The sequence below is a fragment of the Nymphalis io genome, chromosome 20 (assembly GCF_905147045.1).
Source record: "Nymphalis io chromosome 20, ilAglIoxx1.1, whole genome shotgun sequence".
Lineage (NCBI taxonomy): Eukaryota > Metazoa > Arthropoda > Insecta > Lepidoptera > Nymphalidae > Nymphalis > Nymphalis io.
Genome location: NC_065907.1, coordinates 741155 through 752479, shown reverse-complemented (window position 1 = coordinate 752479; position 11325 = coordinate 741155). Strand labels below are relative to the sequence as shown.

General features: G+C 34.0%; 1 protein-coding gene across 1 annotated transcript; it reads right to left on the bottom strand.

Moving 5' to 3' along the window:
• Positions 1-185: 185 nt before the first annotated feature.
• Positions 186-3166, bottom strand: LOC126776486 (proclotting enzyme). Its single transcript, XM_050499050.1, has 6 exons — positions 3129-3166; positions 2057-3043; positions 1713-1905; positions 1256-1416; positions 720-976; positions 186-464 (listed from the first exon to the last, which is right to left on the bottom strand). Exons 2-6 carry the CDS (start codon positions 3012-3014, stop codon positions 309-311), a joined length of 1725 nt encoding a protein of 574 aa, XP_050355007.1. The 5' UTR covers positions 3015-3043; positions 3129-3166; the 3' UTR covers positions 186-308.
• Positions 3167-11325: the final 8159 nt, after the last annotated feature.

The following is an 11325-nucleotide window of genomic DNA, read 5'->3' as shown; positions in this document are numbered from 1 at the left end:
TTTTCTTTTAGCTGGAGTAGTAGTAGTAGTTCTTTTAGCTGGAGCTTTCTTAGTGTTTACTCAAAAATATGATATGATAGGAATAATTAATATATTCAAATTTGAAAACATGTTTTGTTAAGAAATTAAATATATTACGTAATTTAATTTCATAATATATCACTTAAGATATATTATCTACAATTTATATCATTATTTTATTGGACAATAGCAATTGAACAGACTAGATCGAGTCATAAATTTTGATATTTGTGGAAGAAATTAATTTCGGATTATATCGATACAAAATTGGATATCATAAGACAATCTTATATTATGTTCTGCTGCAGCCAGTTCAAGTAATGTGTAACTCTGGTGTAAACGCCGGGATAGCCGGGTTCTCCACACTTGTTACCGAAGGACACCACACCGATTTGGGTCCAACGGCCGTTAGCTTGAAGCATGAGCGGACCGCCGGAATCACCCTGGAAATTAGATAAATATTAAATGTAGAATATAATACAAACATGACTAAATAAAATAAAACATTTGCATTATTTTCAAGAACCTTGGATCTGGGGATCTAATCACTTAATAAGTGAGACAGTATTATCTAAATTAGAGAAAGCAATACAGATTAAACAGTTTATTTGACATTAAACTGCTTTTACTTTAGATGAGAATGCATAAACCGTTCCTCATTATGACAGCTATAAATTATTAACGACAATCGCGATTACCTGACACGCGTCAACTCCACCCCGTGGATAGCCGGCGCAGAGGAAGGTATCTGTGATGGGCTGAAAGTAAGCACGGTCACAGTCTTCGTTTTTCCAGACGGGCAAACGGGCCTCTAGTTGCCGCGAGCTCTCTGTGCCACCATAGCGGGTAGTGCCCCAGCCTACAACCGTAGCCACAGAGCGTGCAAACTGCTCACGGGCGAGCTCGCCACGTGGCAGGCAGATCGGTATCACGTACTTCGATTTTTGAACGTTTTCTGCAATAATTAACAGATTAGCTTGTAATGGGAAAGATTCCATAAGAATGTAGCATAATTATCATGATGTACATAACTTTAAGTCTAACAGTCAATTACGGAAAAATGTAAAGGCATATGCTAGTTATAATTTAACAATTATCAATGGTAAGTGTGTACCTTGGTATATATTAAAAATATAATAAATAACACGGTACACCCAGAGGATGAGTTATGATTAAGGCCAGCTTTACAATATGAGTTGGGTTTACTTTTTAATATATTGTCGAGTCAACATACCACCTAGCACGAGAACAGCGATGTCATTATAGTAGCCGACTCTCGAGAACTGTTCGTGCGCGCGCACTGCCGTCACACGCAGCGTCACTGGCCGCGAAGGTTCATCGTCACGTGATAAGTCTACGTCACCCAGACGTACACTGAACTGTCGGGCTGGGAAACTGGGAATAAGGATCATTATTAAAGAGAATTGTTTGTAGTAATATACATATTATATTTGAGTAAATATAATCGTATATTTACTATCGAAGCTTGAAACTTAATACTAATATTATAAATGGGAAAGTAACTCTGTATGTCAGTTATGCTTTCACGGCTAAACCACTGATTTTGATGAAATTTGATATGGATTTAGCCTTCCTTGGGGGAAGGACTACAAATCGTCCTCAACCTATATTGCACGAGCGGATCCGCGGGCGAAATCTAGGTCAACATTATTAATGACAGCTTGACTTACGGTCTCTGTTTGGAATCTCTTGTACAATGTGCAGCGGTTAACACATGCTTCGGTCCAACCAGGGTGCCACCACACCAGAATTCACGACGTTTGTTCCCATGCAGATATATGGCAGCCATCCACGGCCAAGCGCCGGGCTTGGCTTCCGTGCCGCCGACAATACGTCCACCTTCGTCTTCCCTCTGACCACAATCTAAAATGAATTATAATCCATTTATCATCACCAATGGTCATTTTCAATGATCGTTTAATGTTTGGATTGTATAAAGTTCCTGGTTTTCAAATTTAGAAATGAGTCAATATTTTTTTTTAATTTCAAAATAGTGATACCAGTTAATAATTACCGTTAATATCCACAATGTTCGAGAAATTGGCGATGATTGGAGATGTAACAGTGTAATAGCTTGTCGTCGATGGAGCTCGTGTTGTATAGACAGTTGAATATGTCGTTGCTGGTCTAGCAGTGGTAGTTGTTTGTGGTTTTGGTTTCTTAGTCGTCAACACAAGTATTGCTGAGGGCTTTCTAGTAGTTATGGGTTTTTGTGTCGGTCGCTGAGTCACTGGCACTAAGTATGTGGGTTTACTTGTTGTACTTAATACTGGTTTCTCTATTGCTTGTGTTGAAGGAACTACGGCATCTTTCGGACAACATACGCCAGGAACGAAGAGATCTTTGAAACATAACGATTCACGAAGACTTACAAGATTTAAAAGTAACTGTGGACAGTTGCTCAAATCTTCGCACACACCCTGTTCTCCTTCTGGAGTTGTACATGATTTGCTATCATTCGGTTTAACGTCTGCTGTTGCTATTCTTGTTATTGGTGCATCTGGTAAAACTTTAGGTAACGCTTTTTTTACTATTGGCGCAATTTTATCTGTAACGTTTCTCCCAAGAAAATTTTTACTGATTGTATAAAGGGCCTGTGGGAGCTGTTTTAGGTTAGGGTTAGTTTCGTTTCTTTCATTTTCATTCACCATATCAATAATGTAGTGGCCTACTGTATTAAACGCCCCGAGAGTTTCAGATATTCTGGTAAATGCTGATTCTGATAGCAGCCTGCCGTCGTTTACGTTTCCCCTTGTTTCCGAGTTGGTTAGATCAGCTGATGATGATCGGCTGTTGTATGTTTGAGGAAAATCTTGAAAATTTTGTGTTCCTTGCATTTGAAAGGGGTTTTGGTTATATGAATGTGGTTGATTGTGAGCCCCATTGTAATAAGTTTGGATGTCAGGTGATCTTTTCCTTGGAGAAGAAAACTGATGCCAAGGTGGATGACCCGATTGAAGATATGAGCTCATCGGTGGTCCCGGAGATTGTATGAAGGATACTGAAATATAAGGATGTTTTTAATAAGTTGTTAAATCTTAATTATGAAGTAGATATGTTGGGTAAAGTTATTGATGCATACCTACCCGGGTGGACTGCTTGATACTGGCATCTTACTTGTGACGTTAGGAACAAAATACCTGAAAAGTAAAACAATTATAAGGAATCTGTTTATTAGGGAATTATGAATATGCCTTCAATAATATAACATTAATACATTCAGTATGGGTCGGTCTTCAGTATAGATTCATTAACTCACATAGAATAGTATCAATAATGTACTCGTATAATTTATTATCATTGTACTTCGTAGGAAGTAATAACTTATTAATTTTTAACCAACGTGCCTAAGTAATTAAATAAATTTGATAAAAAAATGTAGTGAATACATTTATATTATTTAAATGTTGATAAATAAATATTATGTTGATAAAAAAAAAAAAACTATAAATCTAATATCTAACGTTGGTAATGTCCTCATCTTTTGGGAAAATTTTCACGCACTTCGATGATTCATATAATTAATGTTTTGAATGTAAGACTTATCGAACCTATGTCATTTAAAAAAAAATGTAATATAACATTTGTAATCAAAATTGATAATAAATAAATAACTTATTTTAGATTTTTGGATTTTAACTACCTCACCTTTACCCGCCGGTAAGAACCAACGATAACTTTTCCTCGGCGTATATTTATTTTATTTTCATTAAAAATTGGGAACCCCTACAAAAATTGCAATAATGTAACCCAAGATATACATTTTTTTCCTATAAAAGTCATTATTGGTCTAATTGTACAACCCGGACGACACGAATATACTATAAGAATGTATGCTCTTTAAAGATGTTTCAACTTATTGCTATGTATATGCTACATGAGTGACCTTATTACTATTACAATGGACTCGAAAGCGTTGTTGCATGTTTATTGTGTACAGAGCACTTTCCGACACTAGTTAGCTCCTTTTGTAGTCTTCACTCCTGTTATAACGACAATAAAAGTAAAGAGGCTATGACCGTAGCTGTTTTGTTAACATTAAATAATCATTAGAAATAATAAAACAGAAAGAATATTGTCATAGTTCGTAGCTTATTATTAAAATGCGAAAATAGTTTTTTTTTTAATTAGTAATAATAAAGTATGGCAATATTTTACTGGCAATCTATTACATTAAGTAAAATTTGACAGTTCTTTAATGAGAAATTATCGGTCTTTTATTTATTTATATATTTTCAAGATGTGATGCCAATTAAAACAAGATGTATCAACGATGTGTGTTTATGTTGAAAAAAAAAGTCTTCGCTAGTTTATGGTAAAAATAACTTTTATTATTTTTTTTAAATAAATTATCGTAACTCATTCATCCAACCGTGTTTGATTATTTCCACGTACCCAATCTCAAAGTAGGTACTTAAACTACTTACTTAAATCTAAACAGGTTATTTATTCTAATATAACATAACTTTTACTAAATAAAGAAAAAAGTTCTGCATAATGTTTGGCAAGTAAATGTATTAAAAACACTCATTTTTGTCTAATTACAAAAAAGTTTCGGTTGAAAGTGAAAACAGATGGCATTATAAGTACTTATTTTTGTTTTATTTATATCTCTTTTCACCGAAAGGCATCCGCTTAGGATTATTACAAAAATTAATAAACAAAAAAAGAATAGGCAAAAGAAAAAGCAGACGTTTCAAGTGCGAAGAGATAGTTTCAAAGAACAATCGCGGCCTGGTTTGTATTATCTGGATATAAATGAGATATAAAATGTCACCATATTTGAAAAAACATTGAACATGCAATTTACATGTCGATAATACGTTATTTATCGATGATCATACAAAAAAATATGATAATGATACAACACCATCTGTAGAAAATTCAGCGCTGCTTGAAACCGTAATATTGGCGTGTTAACTTTTATATTATATATTTTCATGTACCTATAATTATATTAAATGGAATTATATTAAACGAAATAATAATAAAAATATATTATATACTAGCATATAATATCCGAGCATATATAAGCCGAGATGGCCCAGTGGTTAGAACGCGTGAATCTTAACCAATGATCGTGGGTTCAAGCCCGGGCAAGCACCACTGAATTTTCATGTACTTAATTTTTGTTTATAATTCATCTCGTGATTGACGGTGAAGGAAAACATCGTGAGGAAACCTGCATGTGTCTAATTTCATTGAAATTATGCCACATGTGTATTCTACCAACCCGCATTGGAGCAGCGTGGTGGAATAAGCTCCAAACCTTCTCCTCAAAAGGGAGAGGAGGCCTTAGCCCAGCAGTGGGACATTAACAGGCTGTTACTTACTAATATTAAATTATATATATTTACATATGCGATCAAATCAGAGTATCAAAACAGAAAATAAGGAAAAATGCTTTGTAAAGGCATATAGGTAGTGACAAACTTTGGTAAAGGGCGTTTGGCAAGACCAGTTGAATAAAAAAAACAAGAAAATAATTTTTTTTTTTATGTTTATTTAATACATCAAATACTGGAAATGATAACGAATGTACGATTTAAAATTTGCAACACAAGCGAGATATTACGTGCTAGTATATATTTTATTATTTCGTTTAATATAATTGCTAAATTAAAAACATTTTTTTTTATAGAATAGGAAGTCGGACGAGCATATGGGCCATCTGATGGGTCACCAACGCCCGTAGACATTGGCATTGTAGGAAATGTTAACCATCGCTTACATCACCAATGCGCCACCAACCTTGGGAACTAAGATGTTAAGTCCCTTGTGCCTGTAATTGCACTGGTTCACTCACCCTTCAAAACTGAACATAACAATACCAAGTACTGCTGCTTTGCGGTAGAATATCTGATGAGTGGGTGGTACCTACCCAGACGAACTTGCACAAAGCCCTACCACAAGTAGATGTACCTTTAATCTATATGTTATAAGGCGACGGCAGGTTTGACAATTTTCCGTTTGTGGAGATTTGAAACATAAGCGGTAATGTATAAAGATAAAGTTTCGTTGATATCAATTTCAAAGCATTAAGTAAATTAAAATATACTGATATTGTCTGTAATATTATCTGACGAGCCGGTTGTGGGTTCGATTCCTACCCATGACAGTCATTTGTGTGCATGAACATGTCTGTTTGTTCTGAGTCTGGGTGTCATTATCTACATAAGTATGTATTTACAAAAGAAAAGTAGTATACATAGTATATCAGTTGTCTGGTTTCCATAGTACAAGCTCTACTTATTTTGGGATCAGATGGCCGTGTGTGAATCATGTCTATTACAATAATATCCTGGTATTATTGTAAATGCGAAATTGAGTTTGAGTCTGTCGGTTACGCTTTCACGGTTAAGCCGCTGAACTGATTTTGATGAAATTTGGTAGGACGCAAGTTTGAACTCAAAGGAAGGACATAGACTTTTTTATACCTAACTCATGCCCCCTCCCTAATATGGGCAAAGCAAGGGACAAAAACTAGTTAGAGATAAAAATGTTCAGTAAATAAAAAACAGCTTTAAATAACATAAAATATAACTGATAAGAATCCATATGCTTATACTCGAATGTAATCATCCCAAATGCATTCAAACTTGATCTGAAGCTGTTGGTCCATGAAATATTATGTTTATAGCATTAAGATTATTTATTTAAATTAGGTAGAAAGATTGGCAATTGAGCTACTTAATTATAAGTAGTCATCACCGCCCATTGACATTGGCATTGTTAGAAATATTAATGAGAAAGATGTTATTCCATTGTGCCTGCAATTACACTGGCTCACCCTTAAATCGCAATAAAACAATATTAAGTTTTGCTGTTTGGTGGTAGAATGATGTGATGAGATGGTACCTATCCAGACAGGATTGTACAAAGCCCTACTACCCAGTGAATCGAATATTATTATATGTTATGTATATAATATATATGCATATATATATCGCAGTCGCATATTGACTCAGCACCCAAGTAAGCCGACAAGGCTGCTGTGCCAAGAATAAAAATAAATATTAATATTTTGTTATTATAAATAAATAAATACATTTGTATAGTGAGGTTCGACGTTTTTCTTACAATACAGTTTGAATGAAAAATAACTCAAAGTCCTTTATCCAATATAGAAATATTACACTTATTGCTACTGATGGTAGGGCTTTGTGCAAGCTCGTCTGGGTAGGTACCACCCACTCATCAGATATTCTACCGCAAAACAGCAATACTTGATATTGTTGTGTTCCGGTTTGAAGGGTGAGTGAGCCAGTGTAATTACAGGCACAAGGGACATAAAATCTTAGTTCCCAAGGTTGGTGGCGCATTGGATATGTAAGCGATGGTTGACATTTCTTACAATGCCAATGTCTAAGAGCGTTGGTGACCACTTACCATCAGGTGGCCCATATGCTCGTCCGCCTTCCTATTCTATAAAAAAAAAAACTTATTGTTTTTACTATTATTATTACTTTTTATAAAAACTACTACATTACTTAAAATGTTACACCCATTGCGCATAAGTTAATATATGTCAAAAGCAATTAAAATGATCACAACATAGTAAAGCTTTTGATACGTTATCGGGTTTGTTATATAACCTCTTTTGTGGGGTTAAGGAACGCATTTGTATATGTGAGGTCGTAAGGAACCGGTTGCACAAAAACCATGGTACATTGTTACCGAATTAAAAAAAGTATACGTTCTTTATGCAAATTGGAATGCAGCGTTTTTGTTTGGTGTAGTATTTAAATATTATAGGCGGATTTGCAGTGAAAACTGTAAATCTATTTTAATATTATAAATGCGAAAGTAGCTCTGTCTGTTTTCACGGCTAAACAACTGAACTAATTTTGACGAAATTTGATACGTAGCAATTTTGAAAACCAAGTACGGACATAGGCTATTTTTACCAAGCACTTGACCCCTCGCCCCTGTATGTTTTCTTTTTTTTTCAACTTCAATTTTAATTTTAATACACTAAAGCTCGACAATAGCTGCCAAATAAAAAATAAGACAAATCTGTTGAGAAACTGAGGATTAAAAGGTACTTCATAGTACTTTATTCTTTGCCTATTTACATTTAGAGATTAAATAGGTAGAGTGTTATGTATAAGAAACTCGCTTTGTAACAAATAATGTATAATTTCATTTTATGTTATATCGTGTTAGAATGTTTATGTGTTCGCAAATTTCTCTTTGAAAATGTTAAGTGTACTTTAATTGGATGTAAATATAATATGTCAATTTCATTTCAATATTTGCGTCATTTCGACATTTAAACTCAAATAGTAATTATTTCTTTTAAATGAAATGTATACATAGTCATTTTAACTTATAAGCATTTTTTCTAGTGTATATTTATTGAATCAATCGTATCGTAAACTGTAGGAAATTGGTGTTCTTACGTATTTAAAGTTATATCTTCAATATTTACATTTTCCCTACTCTCATAACTTTTTACTTTTAATAAATTTTCGTTCAGCTTTTATCATACTTGAGATATGTGGAAACTTAATTGATATGTAAGACATTATTAATATTATATATGTAAGAATAAACGTCCTGTTAGTTTCGATTTCGACCAACTAATACGAATGATTATTTAAACTTGAAAAGTAATCATGAATTCATTGCAAGCAAAATTAAAGCGTGTGTCTTCGTCACGGCTGGTCAACGCAATCTTCATGACAATGTAAGATTTGCGTATCATTGAATTTGTAAGTCTTGGGTCAGTACCTAAGTAAAAATTATTAGTGTAATTTATCAACGTTAAAAGCTATTTACTAGCTTTTACCATTCCAACCAGTCATGATTTTTATTTTTAAATACTAAATGATTTTAATTCATCTCGTGCTATACTGTGAAGGAAAACATCGTGAGAAAACCTGCATGTGTATAATTTCACTGAAATTCTGCCATATGTGTATTCCATCAACCCGCACTGGAGGAGCGTGGTGGAATAAGCTCCAAACCTTCTCCTCAAAAAAGGAGGGGAGGTCTTTAGCCCAGCAGTGGGATCTTCACAGGCTGTTAAAAAAAACAATAAATACTAAAAAAGGTAAATAATTCTTACGTAAATACGTTATATATTATGCAAACCTTATGTGGCATTGGTTCTTGTGATCGTGAACTCTCGTTTCGTAAAATTCCTCTAAATCCGTTTGCTCATTAGAAAGTTTTGTTTCGTAACTCGCGGTTGTCGTCACGTTGTTTTGTTTTGGAGTTGAGTTTTCGTGAGAAGACGTGCGTCATGTAACAGTCATGGTCAAAATTATCTTTTTTTTTTTAACAAATTTATTTCATATACGGATCATAGGTACCATAATTTGCTACCTAAAGTTTAGTTGTCAATTCTGCCCATTGATTTTGTACTTTATAAAATTATCAATCACTTACGTTGTTAATGCGCCACCAATCTTGGGACCTAATATGTTATGTACCTGTTGGTACACTGGCTCCTATAAGGAGATCCTCATCATATATTCTATTGCCAAGCATCAGCAATTAGTATTGTTGTGTTCCGGTTCAAAGGGTGAGTGAGTCAGTGTAAGGCACAGTAGACATAATATCTTAGTTCCTAAGGTTCATTCAGAGCCACAAGATTAAAAAATTGATGGGCTATATAGACGCATTTGCATCTTCACAGTACTCTCAGCTTATCTCCGTCCACTGGTGGACGAAAGCCTCCCATCATGTACATTGAAAGCAAACCATACCGATCTCGCTGTATTTTATTATTACTACTAATCGCTAAATTTATAATTACGATACGAAAATTATTCAAACATTTTAATTAACATCCTCATTTACAAACGAAATATGAAAATTATTTAAAATATATATAATATTAGACTCGGACGGAATGCATAGAACGGATTTTAGGTCATATATGTATGTATTAGGTGAAATAGCTGTACTTCGCGATGTAATATTGCAGTATAACGGATGGGTCGGCTATTGTAATTAACAATAACAAGGTGCAGGAACAGAATATGTTGGGAAGCGATTTAGCAAAGTACGTCAGTGGCTCTTAAAGTATTTGATGGCGGGAACATTAAACTATATATTATGACGGTACAAATACGATATATTGTGATAATTTAACAAGAGACGGGGCTTTTTTGAATAAGACGATGATTTGAAAAAAAGGAGATTGTTCTTATATTAAAAAAAAAACTCATATAGTATCGCAAGTTTTTATAAAATGAACTAGCTGTTTAGCGTGTTTTCACCCGCGTTGAACGTTCCTGCTCCGTCTTCGTGGACAGTATTGTGATGTTAAATAGCTTATAACCTTTCTATAATAATCGGGCAATCAAAAGCAAACATTTTCTATCTGAATAGTAATTAGTTTCAAAGATTAGCGCGTTCAAACAAACAAACTCTTCAGCTTTTTTGTATGAGTATATATGTATCGTTAGGTAATATTTTATATTCGCGTCATGAAGAGGACCATTAAAAAAATGTAACATTTTCTTTCGAGACATTTTTAATTGTGTACTTAAAAGTTGAAAGCCCAATGTTGCCAACACAACAATTTAGAACCACTGAGTACATATTTAACGAATGGCTACCCCAATATTCATAAGCGTTTATCTCTAGATATGTCTTGATCGCCATGAAAATAAAAACAAGATATAAAACCAGTATTCTTCAAAGTAAATACGTAACGTAAGTGGGTTATGAATGATTTAAAAACGTGCGCGGAATATTTATAACGCGTATTTCCCAGCGCAATCAGTGTAGTTACATGTTATGAAATCGATGCGTTTTACAAATAACTGGCCTGAAAAATATTGCATTTGTTACTCAATGAGGAGTAATAATCATTGTTTTTTTTTGGCTATGAAAATTCTCATACATTTTGTTTTGTTATAAAGAGTTTTACAATAATGTAATATATGATAAACCTTATATCTCGGGATCTTGGTGGCCTTATAAGCTAAATAGCCACTAGAAGACATATCTCGAGATCTTGGAGGCCTTATTAGCTAAATAGCCACTAGACTAGGTTTTGTATATAGTTGTACTTATTACTAGCGACTTGTTTCGGCTTCGCACGGGTAAAAATACATATATACATATACAATACATATATACATACAACCAATAGATTTACTATTGGTTTACGTGACACACGTCGGTAAAGATCCAAATCAGCATGATTTTTTTCTGACATTTTGAACAAGCATCGTCATATTTCGGCCTATTTACACAAAACATTAATGAACCTAAACCTTCTTCGTGAACCATCTTGTCCATTGGTGAAAACCGTATGAACATCCG

Excerpts from the sequence above, each read along its gene's own strand:
- LOC126776486 (XM_050499050.1), bottom strand. The coding sequence starts at position 3,014 with ATGAGCTCATATCTTCAATCGGGTCATCCACCTTGGCATCAGTTTTCT. Across the intron at positions 1,906-2,056 it reads GAACATTGTGGATATTAACG|ATTGTGGTCAGAGGGAAGAC; the intron begins GTAATTATTAAC and ends AATTCATTTTAG. Across the intron at positions 977-1,255 it reads CGCTGTTCTCGTGCTAGGTG|AAAACGTTCAAAAATCGAAG; the intron begins GTATGTTGACTC and ends TAATTATTGCAG.